The following is a 22501-nucleotide window of genomic DNA, read 5'->3' on the forward strand; positions in this document are numbered from 1 at the left end:
AGGCGGAAGGATCGCCGGAGCCCAGCAGGTCAAGGCTGCGGTGACCGGGAGCGGCCACTGCATTCCAGTCTGGGCGACAGAGTGAGACTCTGACTCAAAAAAAAAAGTCTCTTGCCCCGTCCTATCATGTATGATGCTAATTTGACCCCGTTTGTAAAGATATGGCCTGCTTTCTTGCTTTTAGGAAGCAACAATGAGGCATTAATGAGGTTCCAACAGGTAGATTTTCCTTTTTCTCCTACTATGTAAGCTATTGAAGAACCAAAAGTTATTGGTTGATTGCCAGATTTGTGTAAACTACAGCTAAGTCAAACAACCAGCAAATATCTGACAATCACTACGATGCAGCTAGCAGGGACTATGTGGAATATGAAGATCTTGAAGAGATAATAAGAAATAATGTTTAACTTGTCCCAGGCAAAATTCCTGCAGGCTGCCCTTTCTAAAAAGACGTTGGCTTTCTGTAGAGCTATTAGATACCTGAAACATGTGGTTTGAAGACTTTCTATAATCCTGGCATAAGGTAGTCAATTCTGGTTAGTGCTGAACTGAAGAATCAAGAACAAAAGGCAGATTTTCTGTGTCACACAATTCAAGACTTAGAGCCCATGTCCAGGGAGAGAACGGTGCTCTCCTGACCAATGAATGCTGAGGTTGCCGAACAAGACTACTTTTTCGACAGGTCATGTTGCTGTTGGATGCCAGCATCTAATCACTTCAAAAGCTGGTGCTTCCCCTAGTTGCAGAGATGAAAGCTCATCACTCAAAGACTGGGTCTCTCTAGTAGTCTGATGACCATCCATGCTAGATGCCCATATTCTACGCCAAAGTATGATAGGCAGTAGGAAGACCACACACCTGCTACCATTCCTATCACTCCGCCGTGGGTGAAGACTGCTTGCTTGTCCTTGCTTGCTAGATAGATAAATTGTACTTGAAAGAAAAGTTCAAATGCCAAAAGAATGGGAAATTCAAATGCACTTCTTGGTATATAACCACAGGAAATGAAGTCTGTATGTCAAAGAGAGACCTGCACTTGCATGTTTATCACAGCACTATTCACAATAGCCTAGACATGGACTCATCCTAAGCATCCAGCAGTGGATAAATGGACCAAGAAAACATGGCATGTATACACACTGGAATACTATTCAGCCACAAAGGAGAATGGAATTCTGTCATTTACAGCAACGTGGATAAACCTGGAGGACATTAGTTTAAGTAAAATAAGCCAGGAACAGAGAGACAAATACTACATGTTTTCATTCATGAGGAATCTAAAATGTTGAGTTCATAGAAGGAGACAGTAGAATAGCGGTTATAAGAGGCTAGAGAAGGCAAGGAGTAGGGAGGGATGGTGAGAAATTGGTCAACGGGTACAAAGTTCCAGTTAGAGAGGAAGAAGAAATTGTGGTGTTATAGTGCCCAGTAGGGTGACTATGGTTAACAATATTCCAGTTTATGTTTCAAAATAGCTAGAAATATAGATTTTTAAATGTTCTCATCACAAAGAAATGATAAATGTATGAGGGAATGACTATGCTGATTACCTTATTTGATTATTACACAGTGCATACATGTATGTAAACATCACTGTGTACCCCATAAATATATACAATTATCATGTGTCCATTAAAAGCAAAACTTAAAATAACTCACTTGCCTACAGGGGGAGGCAGGTAATCGGGTGAGTTCAAAGCAGCAATGTGGATTTGCTTTCAAGCAGAGAGGCTGTGGCAAGTGTACAGGCCCTGTTTCTCTAAGTCCAGCAGACTGCCATGTGGGCATGGAGGCTCAGTGTTGCCAGATCCTCCACTGCTCAAGAGAAACCAGAAACCAGATTTTACTTTGACAGATTTCCTGTAAGATCTTCTGGTATTTTAAAAATTCTGATAGCAAATTTAAAAACAGAAAAACAGAAAAAATAAAAACAAAACTCCTCTGTGTTCTAACACTGTGGAAGCGGAATGAGACTCTCCCGTGGTCCTGTGGTCCATCTCTGAGATGGGTGGTAAGTGCTCGTAAGAGAGCAGGGCAGAGAGCCCTTCAAGTCACTGCACCTGCTAATGGTAAGACACATTTAAAAGAGCAATGAGTGACAATAAAAATAGTTTACAGAGAGAAATGGGGGCAGTCTATCCCCAAACTGTTGTCAGGGGATAGACTAATGTCCTCCAGGTTTATCCACGTTGCTGTAAATGACAGAATTCCATTCTCCTTTGTGTCTGAAATACTTAAAAGAAACTAGGAGGTTCAGTGGTTCATTTCTGAATGCATGCAGGAAAGAAAAGTCAGAAACACCTGAGCATCCAGGGGAACTATTTTACCTTCTGGGAAGCTAGAATTGGTAGAATAAAAAAATAAATTCCCCTTCGTTTGGGGTCTCGAGTTCTCAAAATACCTACTTAAAAAAATTAGATCAAAGATACACTTTGTCAGCACAACTTAATCACAGGAATCCTAGTTAAGTTGATCGGGCTCTACTCTAGAGCGTTTTCTGCCCAGAAACGATAGGCTAAGCCCATTTTACAAGATTACTAATTGGCAGTTAGTGAAGATCCTGCTGTTACTCTAGAGGGTAATTAAAGCAGGTCGCCCATTATAGTTAGCATTTATTGAGTGTTTGCCCCTTGTGAAGCACCTGCCAAGTATTTTGCAAATATTGCACAGCCTTAATAATGTGTATTAATCAACTAAACCAGCAATGTCACCTAGCTAGTTAGTGGAGAATTTGTGACTCAAATCCAGATTTAACTGACTTCTAAGACTATTCCTTAATCAACCTAGGTATGCTGTCTCTTCCAGTCATTGCTTAAAGAAACCTCATTTTCCTTCTAATATGCTAAGATTTGTAGAAATTAAGTGAATTTCTCAAGGAAATAAATCTAGTAAGTTTCAGGCTTGTGACAAGACAGCCCAGGCTTCCTGATTCCCAATCCCAAACACTTCTCCCTATGTCATTATCTTACTTCTAAGTCAGTAGAATGTTAATTACTTTAAAACCAAGATAGACATACCCCAATGAACCTAAAAACTCAAATAAGAAATAACTTATTCCTCACTCATATTTCTTTGGGTCAGCAATTCGGGCTGGACTCAGCTGGAGTCAGTCATGTGGTAAATGTTGTCTTCCAGCCCCACTCAGGGGTGGCCTTGGAAGACAGTGGTGAAGATAGTTCCTCTGGGTGGTGAGAACTTCATACTTTACATCTATTTGTCCTCTTTGCAGATTCAAACTGATTTGCAGATTCAAACTGCTTCATGAGTAGTGGCTAGTGTCTGGTCAGGAATTTGAATAGAACAAGATTGGAAAGTTGGTGACAAGGGGGTCCAGTGGGGAGTATGTGGTTGGATTTCTCAGAAGGGATGCCAAGTGTGAAGATATTTATATTCCACCAGAAGGTATCCACTGCAGAGGAAATTCAGAGTCAGACAAGGGAATCTGAGGGTGTCAGGCAATTTGTTTCATTAACTGCCTTAGTACTTGCTCAAGGGGCCTAAGTGGCCACAGCAGAAGAGGTGAGGCTGTTCAGGGGTTCAGCATATAGACTTCTCCTCGCCGAGGATGAGATGGCAATTGCTACTGCTAAGCACCAACCTGTGGATGACAGAAACGAATGCTATCTCATGCGGCAGTATTCCTCAGGGGAACCAACTGGCAGGTGTTTTACAGGGGACCTTTTTCATCATAGGGAAAGAAACACATCCCTTAAAAGAATGATTCAATATTTCAGATATAGATTTGCCTACCCCATTATCTTTCTATTTATGGTCTTTAACTCACAATCATGATAACCCACACAATATTACTTGTGATTAAAGAAATAATTGTATGAGGAAGGGATTTGGGCTTTCACCCCACAATTCAGTGGTCTTACAGGTTTCATCCCACAGAAGCAGTTCACTCTGTGGAACAATAAACCAACCTGCTGAAGATTCAGCCATGTTGACAGCTGGGAGACAACAGACCCCCATCAATATTTGGTGCTGTTCCTCTCACAGTCAGAATGCATGGTCCCTGGAGTCAAGGAATCAAGATGGGAGTAGTCCCTCTCTTACACTGTATAAGTCATTTAAAATGTGTTTGCTTTTCAGGCCTCAAACATGGAGCTTAGTGACTTTGGAGGTTCAAGTATTCAAGCCAGGACTGCTTCTACTTGGGAACCAAGTCATGATTTTATTAAACTGGAAGCTGAGACAGTCAGTCCTAAGACAGTCTCTTCCAGTTTGGGTTCCTTATAGTCTTGAAACAACAGGAAGAAAAGGAAGTCTCTTTAGTGATTCGGGTGGTTGACCTCAGTTTTGAAAAAGAAATTGGGCATTGCTTTCTAATTGGAGCAATGAAGACTATGTCAGGACCTGTCCTTCTCAAATCAGAAGAAAATAATCTTAAGAACCCATGACAGGAAGGAGATTGTAACCAATTCTAAAGTCAGTGGAAAACTGTGATAGCCCAATAAAGACATTCTGAGGAATGAAGGGTTGAATCACCCTACCAGGTAAAGAACCTCCCAAGCAGGTCCTGGCAGAGTAAGGGCATGTAATGGGTAGAGGAATTAATAAGATGTGGTTACCAATTTAGGTCTAATGACCGACTAGGGAAGTGGGGACTATAGCAGTTATATCTTGGTACTAGTTACCTAACTTTCCTCCGTATTTTATATGAACAGAACTGTGGGGCACTGCATTCTATCATTAAGGGAAAAGCAACTTCTTTAACCCATAACACTGTTGCAAACAGCCCATTAAGCTCTCCTCAATTCCTGTGAGAGTGTGTCTTCTGATTCTGGTCATGAGTGGATACCTTCATAAATGAAGAATTACCGCTGATAGGCTTAAAGTCATTTAATTTCTCAGTAGTTCCAACTTGATTTTGCCATCTTTACTTTGACTGGCATTATTACTATTGCATTGCAACCTGAATATCAAATCGAGAGTAAATCGTTTTAGAATGGGAAGGCTTCACCACAGCTTTTTGAACCCCATGAAGTTTATTTAAAGCTCTGAAAGTGCTTGGAGTTTATATTTGCTACTGAAAATAAAGAACCAATGTGCAATTAGAAATTATTGATATTCTATTTCTACTATTCTCATGTTATAAACTTAAGTTCAAAATTTGTTGGTAAACTTCTAGAGCAGTGTGTTTTACAGTTTTGGGTTGCACATACCTTTGAAATTTTGATGAAAGTTATAAAAGTTTCAGAAAAAATTATTTGGTGGATTGACTTCAATCAGCTGATAAAAACCAGTGACATTTCTCTGGTAGTAGTTTGAGTTTAAGTCTTGAACTGTCTGAGTTCCAAAGCAGAAGAAAATAATCTTAAGAAACCATTGCAGGAAAGATATTGTAAATGAGAAGTACATGCACTAATTAAAAGATATTTGGAAGCCCTTAGATTTCCAAGAGAACCCAACAATAAAAATAAGATTAGAAATTGGGAACTGTATTTATTTTGTTGAAGAATTCTAAATATCTCAAAAGTAGCACTGGCTCCAACATAAAAATGCCCAATTGGTCAGGTTCATTTTCTTTCTAGTCCAATTTTGTCTGTAATATTAGCTATAGCTCTTTCTACCTTTCTTTACTTAGTACATAACATTGTTTGGACACATTTCTAGGTCACTGGGATAATTTATTAATGTAAGTTGGAGTGAATTTGATGTTCCTGTGGGCTAAGATGTCAATATTGTAGCTTTACAGGTAACTTTGCACTATATGAAAGTACCATGCTGGAGATTCCCCAAAGGATATTTTCTGCCTTGCATTTCTTTACTTTAAAGAAACTTCAAAGAAGTTGGCTATTCCATATTCTAGGAGGAGACCCTATGTTATGATTTGAAACAAAATTAAGTCTCTGCAAGGAAAAAAAAATTGTAAACCTGATGGCGGTGGTGGTTACATGATTGTGTTTGTCACTATTATAGGACTGTACACCAAAAGTGAATATTTCTGTAGGTATTCAAAGCAAAAAAACCCCGGCAGGGTATCTTTTTTAAGTGTATTAAAATGAATTTTAATAAGCTAGTTCAATCTAAGAAAGGAACTTGAGTGCCAAATATCAATGTGAAGTGACATAAAACAAACACATTATGAACATCCAAAAATCTGAATTTACAATGGAAATGTTGACAGCTTCTGAAATTAAATAGCACTCAATCATTAATTTTCTTTGAGGGTAAGATTTGTACCCTGCTGGGCTTATAATTTTGTTTTCTCTTTTGTGCTGTTCGTGTGTAAATATTGCCAATTTCATTTGACACAAGAAATGGAAAACAGTTTAATTTTGTTTCTGAGATAATGAATGACAGATACCATCCTCTAGATGAGGTAGTGTAGTATTAGCTTCCTGGCTATGATTTGATGGGGAAAAAACAAACCATTTCAAATATATTTGTAACAAGGAAACAAATTTATTGATTTTAAAAGACAAGACACCATTTTGTTTTGAAAAACACAAGAAAGCTAGCCTGAGTTCAAGTCTGAAATATTCAGAAAAATCCTACTAATATCTTTAGTATGTTCCAGTCATTTGTTTAAACAACACACTAAAAGTTAATATATATTTTTATAATTATAAAAGTTCCCCAGTTATTGTACAGTACACAATACAAATCGCCCACAAACTATTATTTAGCTCCTGCCAATTTTGAGAGGACATGATATACTAAAAGATTTAGCATTTCTCACAAAAATCACATCAGGAAATACGTATTTACAAAATCAAATACATTATACAAAAAACCATCACATGTTATTCAGTAAAGATGTTTTTAAATAATTAAAAAGTTTATTCAACTGTAGTCCAAAAACTGGAAAAGAACATTACATTATCTCACACATACAATCTCTACAAAAGTTGCTTACCTCATTTACATAATATATTCAGTCAATTGTAAAATAAATGTTCAAATATCTCCTAGTGTTACTATGTTTCTGTGCTTGTGGGACTGAATAATGTAATCTGCCACTTACTAAGTGAAATTTAAATGATGGCACTTAAAAAAAAATACAGTATCTTAAAAAAACACAATGAAAGAAGTTTTACCTAGAAGGTACGAAAGCCCTGAGTGATAGTGGAGTTACTGATTGGTAAGCACTACAATTAACCTAATTAAAAGTTTACCACCTCAGGCACAAATTTCCAAGTTTTCTCAAGGCACTCACTTAGTTTCTGTAACCAACACATTGGTCACCACCATAGGTCCAAATTGATGATGGAGATGAGTAGAGAAAAAAATTTGCTTTGGTACAAAAGATGTTTTTTGAACGAATAAAATTCAATACCTCCTTTATTGGGTCATTGAAAATTGTGTTTAGCAAGTTAAAACAAGGCAATCATTTGTTCAAAAATATTAATTTATTGAAGGAAAAATTTACTTGGTTATCAACAGTCAATGGGAGTTTTCATATTTTCTTTCCTCTCCAGAATCAAAATTCTTCTAACAAAGGTTTGTTGTCCTCATTATTGAACTACCTAAACAACTCTTACCAAAGATTTCATTACTCAGGGCTTCCAATCCCAACAGCATAATTTATTTAAAAAACAAAGGAAAGAGGGAAGAAAAAAATAATCAAATATCAGAACCAAATAAAAGAAGAGACAAAATACATTTTTTTTAAAAAAAGACATATTACCAATTACTTCAAATAAAAGGAAAAAAAAAATCCTAGGCAGTCACTTTGTAAGTGGCTTTTACTATTTAAGTAAAATTGGTAAACTAAACTCAGGTCTACTGGCACATAAAAATCACTAGCAGCAATGATCAAGGCATGCAAACTGAGAAGCATTTACAGTAAATCATCATGAAGAATTCAAAAGAAGAGAGTTAACTTAAAACCCTTTGAGTATTGCATGTTAACACATGAGTAATTTGCATCATTTGACTTCCTAAACTGCCTAAAAAGCAACGTTTACGGCGTACTTGCACTATGCTAGGGATGTCCTTTCACCAGACATCAGAATAGGTTACACTCATATTTGCGCCCAGTGAGGGCAGCGCAAGCACATCTGCAGACAGCACTGCTTTCGCGTCCGACCACACAGGGGACAAAGGGAACCGAGTGCACAAAGAGATTCCCTTGAACAAAATCAGCAATGGTGTGAGCAGACTGACATTTAGAGATATCAGAAGCAGTAGTCATAGCATCTCCCAACAGATGAGCTTAAAATCAAGTGCTTTGCTCTCCATTCTATCTATACATAATTTTTTGACAAAGTATTAAAGTTTGGAGCATAGACAAGATTATGCCCTGTGTGAAATTCTCAAATAATATTTTATGAGCAATCTAACTCCAAATAGCCTAACTGCCCCCAAGAGTTCAGATTCTTTGTCTGCTAGAACTCGTTTCTTCCTAAGGCTTCACTTACACTTTCTAAAGCTAAATAAATGAGATCTCTTGTTTTGTTTTGGGAAAAAAGAAAAAAGAAATGCAACCCTTTCTTTACACCTTTTAAAGGCAATCTAGGTACCTTCAATGTGCAGAAATCAGTCATGACATAGGTCTCTCTATACAGGCCCATGTATTTTTCCTGCTTTTCTAGAGAGTTGTGATGTGATGCTAGAAAAGTCCTTTTTTTTTTTTTCTGTAAACAGTACACTTACTTAGATGGCAGTGAATATTTGGGAATAAATATATCAAGCCCTCTTGAAGAAAAATTAAGAGTTGTATATAAAATGCAAGTGTTCGGCGTGGAAACACTTTCTCTTCTTACCCCCCCCTTTAAAAAAAACCAGCATAATTAGACATTTGGATATAGAGTATATTTTACCGGTCTAAGTCTAAATAAATGATCTGAAAGGCTTTTGTCCCCCATTGTATATCTTACAATGCTCAAAGGGTTAATACAAGGCATTACATCAAAGGGGTTTTCTAAAACTAGAACTAAGCACCGAATTAATGCTTCTATTCCAGTTTTTAAAAAATCTCCAAACTTGCAGAAATACTAGGATTCCATTAATTGATTTGTTTTTGCCATATACATGGAGGTTGTTCTGATCTAGCAACAAGCCCAATTTTCAATAGCACTGCATGCCAACCCTCCTCCCCCATGTTCCGGTGTGATTCATACAGATTACAAAAATTCTGATTTCAATTTTTGGATGGTTGTTATTTTCTCACCAAGAATTGGGGAGGGGGGGTTAAAACAAAAGTCAATTAATTTACTGTATTTAACCACTGCCTCAAATTGTACACAAAGGTGACTTGCCAAGTTTTTTACTTTCTAGTTGTGTCCACAGGGAGGACCAACATCACAGTGACACACATTTTTGTTTTCTTTTACACTAATGTTTCAAGCACAGCATTAGACATTTCAAATATATCATTTGAAGGATTTTTAAAATTTTTAAAATGCATTTAGCACTTTTAGTGCATTCGTGTAAAAAGGTTCATGATTATGGCACTGAAACCATAATCACTCCTGAATGACTTTTACAGTATTCAACAAGAACATGTTCATTTTTACTAGTCTACTACAAATCAAAGGCAGTCAATGTTGCACACTACTAATTTTAGGTACGCAGTGTTGAAACCATTTTCTAAATTTACTTTTGTTTTTAAAGTACACCTTCTAAAGAGAGGTGCATAAACCATGCTATACAGTACAAGAAAAAGCACAAAAAGGAAAGCAGAGTTCTGAAAAGGCAGTAAGACTTATACAGTCAGTCCAAACATAGTTTGGATGAAAATCCTGAATAAGTGACCAGCAAATTGATAGCCAAATAAAAAACTGAAAATTGGGCCCTGTGTTCCAAGGAAATGGTTCATCCATTCCACCCTCTTGTTCACTGGTTTTGTGAATGCAAATCTTTTGGGTATGATTCTCAAAATCTATGTCAAGATCAAACTACACCCAAGATACTCAATCCTGTCATATGGCAATAGCTTTTTTGAAACTTAAAAATAGTCAGCATACCTTCCTTACATTCTTCTTCACTGAAATGTAGCACTTGGTTTATGAAGATATTTTTCATGACTAGTGTTTAATTATAATTGCAAGAAATATCAATAAGTCCTTAAAATATGAACTTGTATCATTTTTTAATAAATCTACTATGAGGGCATTAGTGTCTAATATTATTTAGAAAATATACAATTTCAATTAATAAAAATGGAAATAAAATAAATGCAATAAATGTGATTGCTTCAATTTGTTCAGATGTATAAATTATGTTTTCTAGTATATTTCACAACTCAAATTTGAAATTGATGCAAATGTTTGTGCATGAGTGTATGTGTGTGCATATCTGAGTGTGAACTACAATAACTGGAAGTAGCATAAACCACAGGTATTCTTTTGGGCGTTGGTCAGAACTATTTACACTAGTCATACAGAATTAATATTCCTAAATATTCATAAAGAAGATTAGATTATTTTTATTGAGTCAAGTTCAGATGTAATAATATTTATTAGTTCCTAATCTGTCCTAACTTAGAACAAACCATGAACAATTGGAAGAAATGTTGAATCGTGGGGAGTCCCCAGTCCCTAACTCTCATCAATCTAAATTTGCCCATTATTATCAGATTCCTCTAATGACACAAATATATCCAACGTTAAGTTAAACAATGATAATAAATACATTTAAAGTCATTCAATAAACAAGATGAAACCAGTAAATACATTTGGTCCAATACAGATAGAGCAGTGTTCTGGGGATGGTGGGCAGAGACAGGAAACTGAAAAAATTCAGAAAGGAGAGCCAAAATATAGTATCTTTTTTCTTCACTTTTTGATTTTAATTTTATCTGTAAACATTTCCTACTGCACACAATGAAGTAGATACATGATCTTTTGCAGTTTATGTTTTGTTCACCGTGTGTGTGTGTGTGTGTGTGTGTGTGTGTGTGTGTGTGTGTGTGTGTGTATGAGTGAGTGATGGTGCAAATTCATTGCCTTTTTAGGAGGAAACAGGGAGGATAATTTACATGATATTTAGATGAAAGTGATGCGAGTATGCTAGTAAAGACTTCCAAATATATGAGTGAGTTGTAGAATACAAAATTTGAATCAAGTTTTAAAATTACATCTGAAACACCGAAATTGTACTTAAGAAATGCTGTTGACCTTTTCTGAGTAGTCTGAGGCAATCAAGCAACAACAGTTCAAATTCCCTGTCTATTACCTGATAAGCCATTTGGTATTTCTAACTTCACAGACTGGCTCACCCTCTTCTTTCCAACCCCCGCCCTCCTCCCCACCCCAATACAACTGGAAAGATAAACATCTTGAGTTTAAAATAGGCCTCATCAGTCATCTGTAAATCATTTTGTGCTTTCCCTTTTTTTGGCTTTATTGATTTTTGATTTTTTTTTACAATGATTTAAGTAAATGGATGTATCTTTTATGTTTTCTGTTTTTTTTAATCATTTGAGTGCTTAAAAGAACCTTGGCTTTTCATGCAAATTAACATGGGGACAGGTGTATACTCTCTGGGATCTCACCTTCTGACTTTGTAGCAGACTCATGCCCCATGGGCACACGTGTGTGCATGTGGACACAGACACCTAGACACACAGACAAACATTTAGACTGAAAAGATGCACTTCAATAAGTACCTGCTTATTTTGTTAACTTTTTAAACTTGTAACTAGATAAGAATGGTCTAAAACATATATGATTTTATGTAACAAGTTGGTATTAAAACTAGCCTGCTATTCCACACCCTTAAGCGATCTGATTTATAATCAAGTAATATTCAGCTCTAAGAATAAAAAATAGGTTCACGGTCACTCCAAGAGGGAAACTGATTTTTGTCTTTTTGTTTTGCTTTGTTTTCCCTAAATTTCCTTTGAAGAACATGTAACCTGTCCTTACTTCAGGAATCTGAAAATGACAGGCACACTCTGTCAAATGGATTGAAGAGTTATTCATACGAACAAAATAAACCTTACTAAACCTTAGCTTCAGTTCTGTTTTAAGGCACCATGTAATAGCCGAGGTACGATGATCCCTGATGTACATTCTTCATGGCAATGATCCATCCAGCCACCTATCCAAATCCTACAGAATTGGGGATAAGTAACAGTGAGGTGTGCCAGTTACACTGCCTTCAGGTTCTGTTTACAATTTAAATCCACATACTTTAGAAATCAGGAAATATTTTTGAAGGAAATAACGTTATGTAGTTTGCTACATTCCTTGCATTCTATAAATTTTCTTTTATAATAGCAGCATATTGAACTACTATTAGGAAAAAGACCTGGAATAAAAGAAAGTCATCCAAATGGAATGGTTTCCTGTATGTCCAGCTCAGCATTAAGTAGCATGTACACTTAAAAAAAAAAAGTCAAGTCATTTTTTTCAGTTTCAGTATCTAACTATAACAGCCCCACTTAACAGCAGAATGCATCTGTGCAGTGGTCCCAAATACAGAATCAGTAGTCTTAAAACAGAGGAATTGGTTTGCAAATAATAGTTCAAATTCAATGTTTACAAGAAGCTTGCATTGTTAACATGGTTTAATAATTATGTACACAAATTATGTACATATTAGCATAATCTCTTGCAATTTTGCCATTTATTCTGAACTGATAAATGCATGGCTCAATTTTTCTTCAGAGAAAAATAAATGACCTTCCCAACCCTCTAGCACAAGAGTAAAAATGCTCTGTATTCTCTCTCCATACTCCAAAATGTTATTAAAGTAGTGTCTTACGGTTCTGGCCAATGAAAAGCACCTTGCAAAAGCAAATTTGATGCATCTGCTGCAAATGGGCATGCCTCCAGTGTAAATCAAAGAAATTCATTTCTTTTGATATTTCACAGAAGTGCATCTAATTAAAAAACTTACACATGAAATCATACACCAAGACTAACAATCAACAATAAAATATTTTAGCTACAAAAATGTAAATTACTTTTTAATTATAAGAAAACAAAAGCATGACATTAAGTGTTGTAAAAATCCTTCTTGACACCTGAAACTAAGGGGGAAAAAAACTCATTATTAAGAGACAAATAATTTGTTTACGTTAAAAAAAAAAAAAAAAAAAGACCTGGCAAAATACATACACCCATTCCATTTCACAACTCCAAAAGGTAAAATGTTCAGCACAGATAGAATTTGACAACAGTCGACCTTCAGGCTTATTAAATTTTCAACTTAAGCCCAATATCAACAGGGTTAATGTAAGCTGGAAAAATACGCTTTAATATTCTTTAGACTGCAGTGTAGGTATTTCCGGTGGCGCTGCACTGCCTGATAGTCTGAGTACTTGTGACGATGTGCTCGCTATGAATCGGATTCAGGAGGCTCGGCTGCACGCTGCTCTCCAGAACAGGCTGCATGCAGCCCACTGGGAATGCCTGGCTCAACTCTGTTTTCTCTCTTTTGGCTTGAGGCTCTGAAGAGTCATCCAGTTCTTCATCCATTTCACTTTCCACTTCACTGCCTTCATCTGCACAAACAAATAATACCAAGACTATTACCGGGAGACAAACTGGAACATAGCAATCGACACATGCTTCAGAATTACTTTACTATAGCACATTAAGAAAGCAACTTCTTAGCTCTTCTCAGGGGACAAAGATTAAAGGTTTTCCTTTCATTGGTTTTTACTCATATCAATGCTGTATTTATGCAACTATAATTCTTTCAAATATATCAAAAGTTATTTATTTATTTTTATCAATAAAATAAAAAAATTAATTTTACTCATTCATATGAGATACACATATTTTGGGGATACGGGTGATAATTCGATACATTCATATAACCAAATCAGAGCATTGGGATATCTATCACCTTAAATATTTTTTTTTCTTTATTCTTTTCCAGCTATTTTGAAATATAAAATTAATGTTAACTACAGTCACCCTATTGATCTATCGAACACCAGGTCTTGCTTCTTCTGTTTATCTGCATATTTGCACACATTAATCAACCTCTCTTAGTCGTCCCACACCTCCTTCCCTACCCAGCCTTTGCTAACCACCAATCTACTTTATCTTCATGATATCCACTTTTTGAAGCCTCACACGAGTGAGAACATGTGATATTTGTCTTTCTATGACCTACAGTTCCATCCATGTTGCTGCAAATCACAGGATTTCATTCTTTTTATGGCTGAACAATATTCCATTGTGCATATATACAAATGTTTCTTTATCTATTTTCAGTTGATGGACACCTAGGCTGATTCCATATCTGGGTTACTATGAATAGTACTGCAATAAACAGGTAGATGCAGACATTCCTTTGATACACTGATTTCTTTTCGCAAAGGGAATTTATTTTTAGCAATTTGTGATGCTTTTTTTTTTTTTTTTGAGTTGGAGTCTCACTCTGTCGCCCAGACTGGAGTGCAGTGGCCGCTCCCGGCCACCGCAGCCTCGCCTGCTAGGCTCCGGCGATCCTTCCACCTCAGCCTTCCGAGTAGCCGGAATTACAGGCATGCGCTACCATGCCCGGCTGATTTTTTGATTTATTGTAGAGATGAGGTCTCGCTGCCCAGGCGGGTCTTGAACCCGCGGTCTCAGGCAATCCACTCACCTCAACCTCCCAAAGGCGTGGGATTACAGGCTGAGCCACTGAGCCCGGCTTGTGATGCTTTTAAGAAGACCTTTCGAATTCCCTGAAGTATCTATGTTAAATAGTGGCATAATTCATGTCATCACAAAGTAGTCACTTTGGTACGCTATGTTGGCTTTTTGAGTAATGTACTGCACTGAAAATGCTAACCTCCCCAACCCCCCAAAAAAGAAATGTTCAGTTTCCTCCAAAAATCTAAACATAAACTTCATCTGTGCTGGTGTTAATGTAGGAGAGATCTATGTTGATTCACAGTATAACGACTGCATGTATAAGTGGAGAGAGCTGTGCACACACACAGTTTTACTACTGGGTAAGATTTTCCTCAGGAAAATACAGAGAATACCTCTTCGTGAGTGATAGTTTTTAAACAGTGGGGAATATATTCCCACCTTAAAAATCCTTACTTCACCTTCAACATGTTTTATTGTTTACCAAAAAAAGATACGCATATAAACACATCAAACATCTCTCCTATAGCCAAAATACACCTACATTTATTTTTAGATTTTTGACTTTTTGATGACGGCTTGTATTAACAGAGTCAGGTTTCTATTGTATTCTATGGCATATCATGTACAATGAGTGTGCAACAAGTATCTCTTTAGTCAGAGTAAGTTGGACATTTTTTTAAGTTGGAATCTCACTCCGTCGCCCAGGCTGGGGTGCAATGGCAAACACACTCACGGCCACCTCAGCGTCGACCTGCTGGGCTCCGGTGATCCTTCTGCTTCAGCCTTCCAAGTAGCCGGAACTACAGGTGTGCACTAACTACCATGCCCGGCTAATTTTTTGAAACTTTTTATTGTAGAGACGAAGTCTCAACATGTTGCCCTGGTTGGTCTCGAACCCGTGGGCTCAGGCAATCCTCTCGCCTCGGCCTCTCAAAGAGCTGGGATTACAGGCTTGAGCCACTGCACCCGGCAAGTTGGACTTTTTCTAAGCAGTGTTGAGTTTAGTTTTGCCATTTGGGGGACACCTATGGCAGAGATCTTTGCTAATGCAGCTCTTTATAGAAATGGGGGCCCATTATTTCTTCTCTCATTCTCTTCTCTCTTTAACAGCTGGGGCAAAGGTGATTCCAGAGACAAGTGAAGGGGAGTTAAAGGGCCTCCATATATGACTGTGCAGTGTGTAGTCACTATGAGCAAGGGCTGAGAAATGGCATATGTGATTAAAGAGGTTGAGATTCACACTCTTTGGCTAGAAATGATGTCTGTAGTGCGTTACTAAGCAGTAAAACAAAGAACAGCTCTTAGATGAGGCAAAAGACATCTTGGGCCATCTTCTTCATCCGGTTTACCATTTTGTCTCTGGAAAATGAATGTGATGATAATATTAGATTTTGTCAGAACAACCATATTTGAAGAGTTGAGGGGCTACAGAGAGACGGCTACCTTTTGTAGAAATTTGTATCATCAAGAGGGTATGACTAGGTGTGTTTGTATCATATTTATTTTGTTTCAGCATTTTTAAAATTTTTTTTTTTTTATTTTAAAGATGTGGTATTGTGACAATGAAGCTTTGCTTTCTACAGCTTCTAATTCTCTGTATTCTTTGAAATTTTTATACAGAGTCAATATTACTTTTATTATCAGGGAGAAAAATTCTCATTTTGTGGGGGAAAAAACCCGAAACTCTTAAGATTATGCATTCAATCTGTAGACCCTGAGTATGCTGTTCTAGCAAGAGGTCTGGGGCTGAAAGGGACCAGCATAACATGTCTAAAAGGTGAGGGCAAGTCAGCTGCCTCTCATGTTCTTCTCTACCAACTTTTAGGTGCCTGAGAAATAAGTGTCGAAATAATAAAAGAGGGTGCACTGAAAGGAAAGGAAAATTTCATTTTTATAAAGACAAACTCTTTTTCCCAGTCCTAAGGACAAAGAAATGCAAATCTGTAGACATGTTTGGTCTATAAAGACTCAACGATACTTCCCTTAGGAGCCTATTTGAGGCTATGGAAGTGTAAGATACAAAAACTAAAATTAGGTGCTAGTAGAGTTTACCAAAGTCTTTGGTTCAGCACTTTTTGAAGAAGACTGGCTGGAATTCAGTGTTCAGATGAGTAGTAACACTCCTACTGCACCTCTGGGCACTTGGGTCATGAGGCTTTGGTGTTGGTACATCATTGGTGATGCTGTATGTTGGATATGGGTTTCAATGGCCACCTTTCTTGCTCTAAAATTGCTAATAAGTATCATTAAAGATTTGTTTTTCTGAGGGTTATTTGGTTAATCCTGTAGAGTAAGTATTTGCAGCAACATTTTTTGGCTAAAATTTTCTAATTTTTCTGCCTTGCTACTATGCATATTATTAAGACGGGAAGTAAGGCATGCACAATGGTAAGTAGAAACTGACAGGAGTTTAACATGGGATTGGTGTTGACTGACACATGGCACTCCCCATCATATTCATATTTTCTATGCCAAGACACAGCTGAATGCCAAGAAATTAGTACAGCACATTCTGGAGAACAGTACTGTACCCCTTTGCAGACTCCCCAAGTCCTCCCTTTTGCCTCAGTTTCCCCACTGGCTCTGTCCTGGAATAGTAAATGCCTAGTTCGCCCCAGTCTTTGTGCATTTAGTCCCTGTCTCCAGAAGTTAATTAACCATAATAATTCCTAAAACCCCAAGATATGTTCCTCTTTTTTTTTTGAGTTGGAGTCTCACTCTGTCACCCAGACTGGAGTGCAGTGGCCGCTCCCGGCCACCGCAGCCTCGCCTGCTGGGCTCCGGCGATCCTTCCGCCTCAGCCTTCCGAGTAGCCGGAATTACAGGCATGTGCTACCACGCCTGGCTGATCTTTTGTTTTATTGTAGAGATGAGGTCTTGCTGCCCAGGCGGGTCCCGAACCCGCGGGCTCAGGCAATCCACTCACCTCAGCCTCCCAAAGGCGCGGGATTACAGGCTGAGCCACCGAGCCCGGCTGTTCCTCTTTTTTAAAGGAAAAGTACTATCTACTGCAGTGTTGTGAGAAAATTTACCTGTTTCCAAAAACTGTATTGATAATTTTATCAGAATTGATTTTGTGATCTGCTTATAAAGTTAGATAGAATTTGGGTGCTTTATTCCAACTCCATCACCCCCTAGGCCCTCCCTGTTACCTGTTATTCTTATTTTGTGGTTTTGTTGAGCATTAGGTTCTTCAGAAATATATATATGTCATATGTCATGTTATCATATGATACTACATATTAGAGTGGTAGTGCTGATAATTGAAATTTCAGAAGCATATGTTACCTTCTTTATCTATACCACTACTGATCTTGCTTTTACAGTAAACCTTATTGCCGTCTCTGAGTTCGTTTTTCACAGGAAACTGTGAATTGGTGAGGTGGGTGGGCTTAGAAATCTTTTTTTCTTGCCTGGTGGGCCCTGAATAAAAATATCTACGTTAATTTTATCACTTCTCTACAGGACTCTGGCCATGGTCAGAAATCATTTCTTGTTACTTATAAAGAACTTCAGGCAAAAACATGTAAAGAAGTTTGTAACTGTATTTAAATTCAATTCTCTGCATTTAATATGCCACATATAAAAGAGGGGATAGAGATGAAGAGAAATGGAGAAATGAGATTTCCAAAGACATGTGTGTCATATTCATCTAGGGTCCGTATGCCACTTCCACAAGATCAGAGTGTTATAGATACATGCTATATTTTCCTCTATAAGAATATCTCATTTTAACAAAAACCTTAAAAATATACATTATTTTCAGTCCTTACCTTTATCCAGATTTCCAGGAGACACAGCATTTAAATCACCAAACTGCAAAACAATAGTTATTTGTGCAACTGTTATTATCAGGTAGAATAAAATAATATTCTATCTGTCTGTGGTAAAAACGCCTATGATTTTTTAAAACTGTAAACTAGTGGCCATTTTGATCTCTAATTACATGGATCTCATAATGTTCCAATCATTCTTGTCAAATTTGAACAGTTTAAATTATGTCACAATTTAGCTGTCTTAGCCTCTTTGTAGAAGAATAACAATTTTCTCTACCTTCTGGACTCTGTTTTACCTTTTATTATTTCAACTCAGCAATGAAGAAGTAGGGGCCTGGATGAAGATGGATGTGGTAAAGAAAATTTGGGAAAGTCCCAGTCTAGCAGGACGCATCAGCTCCACCCCCCATGCTTGGCTGATGAGTCTACCTGGAGTCACGACATTAGAAAAGTGTGTTCTAGCAGTTTTGTAGAACTTTTGAAAAAAGCTTTTATAGCAAAAATGAAAGATATAAGTCCCATAAGAGTATTTATTTTTTATAAAATCTTTAATTCAAGACTTCTCATTTGCAATCTGATGTTGTTACTAAGATAATAAGATCCCCCTTTTAAAAGAAGAGTCATCCTTGATCATTACTAATGCAAACAAAATGCTTAAAACAACAGAGAACAATTAAAAACCTTCAGATAAAATGTTATTTTATACCTTGGTTCAATAGTTTGCTGATAATTTTATAGTAAGAAAACATATTTTGAAAGTCTCAGGGTGAATAAAGACGGAGGCACTAAAATAAAAATTGAATAGAGGTACCAAAACTAATCAGAAAAAGGTTAAGTGAAACTGCAAAGCTTCTATTTTTTAAATGGAAAACATTACTTTTTTGAAGTAATAAGTTATTTATTAGAAATTCAGATTTCTCAATAGGCTTAGAAAGGATGAGACAGAAATTCTACTTACATTCGGAAGTTTGCTTATAAAGAGTTCCATGATAGGAGTATTTTTTTCATCTACAAGGTATGTCTATAAAGTAATAAAACTGATCTTATTTTGCAAACATACACATTTTCCCCCCAACCTAAACAAGTATTGTTCTTCATAGTAGCTACCTTGGGAGCTTATACATTTATTCCAAGGCCCAGGGTTCTGGAGTTCCTCTTTGACAATCAATCCAAGATTATGCATCATTCAAGAAAGCCCATCTTGTTATTTTACTGTGGCTCCAAATAACACTCCAGATTTTATTCACTGCAGTTGGTTCTGAGATGATTTTGACTTCTAAACAAAATCAAATTCATCTCTGCCATAATTCTGGATATTTAAAATAGCATGGCATCTTATTCTTTATTATTTCTTAGCATTTCAGAGGCAGCTGAAAAAGAGGCATTCCACAACATTTTTAAGCCATGGCAGCATTACTGGAACAAATGTGTAGCCTTCCTAGGTGACTGCTTTGAAGAGGACAGGGGCCTCCTGGATATTTAACTACTTATATGCTTGTTTGAAAATCTGTCCCATTACTTTAGCGTTATATCCCATTGGACAACAAATACAAAATCATAAATACTGAAGTGGTGAAGTTGTTCCTGATCACGTGGGTCAGATCCTTCTATAAGTCTAAATAAAAATCACCGTGAAAATTATATAGCGTTTCTTGAATTAAAGAATATAATTTAAATAACACAAAAAATCCAAAGGGATTCTTTATTCATTTTTGGTATTATTTAAATGTTTTAGAACTACAAACAAAGAATGTACAAAGCTAAATAATAGCTTATGAGTTATTTCTAACGGACACAACACAATACAATTGTTATTTATTTTAGATGAATGCTTAACAACACTTAAGATCCAGTTCTTAGAACGAGCTGGCAGCGATTATGCTAAATACACTTTAGCACTTATAAAAAATGAATTTTCCATTTGTTGTTGAAAAGTCTCTGACAGTTGTTTGTGACTGAATTATTATTGCCATTGATGATCAATAATATCACACAAAATGGCTAAAACCAAACTCAAGACATATTTGAAAACTTTATTCAAAAGAAACATTGCTTTTAGTTGCCACTTAACTCTGAAAGTACAACTTCCTTAATACAAAGATTTGCCTTGGAAAGTTTCTACTTAATCTAAATGATTATATTTGATTATTCAGGACACTAAAAAGAAAAACCCAAACAAATGAAATCTCAGTGATTGTTATAATCATTAGCAAAAATCCATTCACATATTAAACACTGTGAGCTTGTTATGCACTCTGCTGGACGATGTACACAGAATCTCAGGCATACTATCAGTGACTCTAGGTGTCTCTGGGATCAATGACAAAGTTTCACACATATACAAGTAGATTTAAAATTTTTTTTAATCCTTGAAGAGAAGGTAAGATTTTAATATCTTATGTAGCTATGGGTAAAGCTACATAAGATGCACTTTTAAATGTGAGGAACAAATACACATAAAAGCACAGGGAAGAAACTACTTTAGACTATGTGAGATTAGGAAAATCAGTTATTCAATAAATTTTTATTGAGGATTTATTATGTGCTGGGCACTCTAGTCAGCTCCTGTCACGTCAGTTTGGAAATATTCCTATTCCCTCCTTTGGAGATAAGTAGCAGATTCTTATATTCTGATTTCTTCTTTGTGAAGGGTAGGAAAGCAAGCAGAAAAACGAGGCAGCCTAGAGAACCTCAGGGAAGGTTTCAGCAGCATAGGGTTAAGTTTCTGAAAATGGAAATCAATTGCACAGGTTTATGGCAGGAGCAGCAGGTCAAGCAGCAGGAAGGAAGGATATGGAGAGTGGCAGGAAAAAGAGTGAACATAGGAAGGCAGTAACACAGATAAGGACTAGGCAACAAGCACCTAGATAAGGGCAGTACAAATCAGACACAGAAGAGGAGGAAGCAATAAATGATTTGAATGAAAAAAAAAAAATGGAAGCTCCTGAGAAAGTTGAGATTATTGTAAAGTTACAGCGTCAGAAACTGAAAAAATCTTATTGTTTTGTAATTTCTCCTCTTGCACAAAGGATTAGAGGGGGTTACTATTCATTGATGTGTGCGTTTATTGACTTAGAAAGTGTGTTTGCGATTTAATGTTTTGGAGGCTTTCTCTCAAAAAGAGCAAGAGCATCACATTCTCAATATTGCTTCCTTGAAGAGGTTTTTCCTGGCAACCTTGTCTTCAGCATTGCCTTCCTTCTCAATCACTGCATCATGCTCACTTCCTGTGAAACACCTACCACAACCTGCAGTACTTATTTTGCTTCCTCATCTAATATCTATCTTCCCAACCATAATGTCAGGGGCCATGGGGCAGAAACTTCATTTGTCCTTTTCATAAATGTATCCAGAACCTAGTATAGTGCCTGATACACGTTAAGTCTGAGTAAATATGCATCAAATGAATAAATTTACTTTTTCATTTCAGCCTCACACATACCAAAAAAATTTATACATTTGGCAAGGTAATGAGTTTAGATTTCATTTACAGCAATTGAAAACCAGTGAGTTTATCTGTCTAGCATCACATAGTAGATATGGTGGTGTTAGACTTGAGACCAGAAAGAGAAGAAGGAGGAGGAGGAGGAAGATGAAGAAGAATGTGAGGGGAAGGAGGGGAGAGGAGTTAGGGATGGAGGGAAAAGCGGAATGGGAGAGGAGGGGAGAGAGAGACAGAGAGGAGGGGAGAAAGAGAGGAGGAAGAAAGTGAGGGGAAAGAGGGAAGAAGAGGGAGGGAAAGAGGGAGAGATCCATAGGAGAGAGAAGGAGAGGGAGAGAGTGGGGGTTGGGGGAGGGAGAGAGAGATCCACACACGGTAGAAGAAATATAAATTAAGAGATTTTAAAAGTGCTCTGGAGTTAGAAAGCACATAGCCTTCAATCCATGAATTAAAATCTCACTAGCCAAATAGATACTGTTCTGAAGTAGAAACTAGAATAGACCAGAGAGAAAGCATATCTGTTTTTATTGTATTTTATTTACTTCTTAAATGTCTTTGTTTTAAAGATGTGGGGTACAATTCAGGATTAGGTAGATAAGTGGTCATTGGACAGATAAAGTTTGGGCCTCCCTTCTATTGCTTTTTTAAAAGAAAGACTTCCTATCCTAGAAACCATTTCTTCACGGTCCTCAGTAGGATCATGATAATGAATACCTTCCAGGATAACAGCAGACTAAGAAAATGCCTCGTCAAGGCAACAACCAGGAAACTGTGAAGTCTTAAAATTCATGAAA

General features: G+C 37.0%; 1 protein-coding gene across 1 annotated transcript in view; it reads right to left on the reverse strand.

Annotated features, from left to right (window-relative positions):
* Positions 1-12414: 12414 nt before the first annotated feature.
* Positions 12415-22501, reverse strand: part of RFX3 (regulatory factor X3) — a 309272-nt gene continuing 299185 nt past the window's right edge. The window contains exons 16-17 of the mRNA XM_021715245.1: positions 18263-18305; positions 12415-13402 (exon numbers count right to left, since the gene is read on the reverse strand). Coding sequence (XP_021570920.1) covers positions 13164-13402; positions 18263-18305 — 282 coding nt within the window. The 3' untranslated portion in view covers positions 12415-13163. The remainder of the gene's footprint in view (positions 13403-18262; positions 18306-22501) is intronic.

The sequence above is a fragment of the Carlito syrichta genome, unplaced genomic scaffold (genome assembly GCF_000164805.1).
Source record: "Carlito syrichta isolate Samal-C Ts95f unplaced genomic scaffold, Tarsius_syrichta-2.0.1 Scaffold306911, whole genome shotgun sequence".
Classification (NCBI taxonomy): Eukaryota; Metazoa; Chordata; class Mammalia; order Primates; family Tarsiidae; genus Carlito; species Carlito syrichta.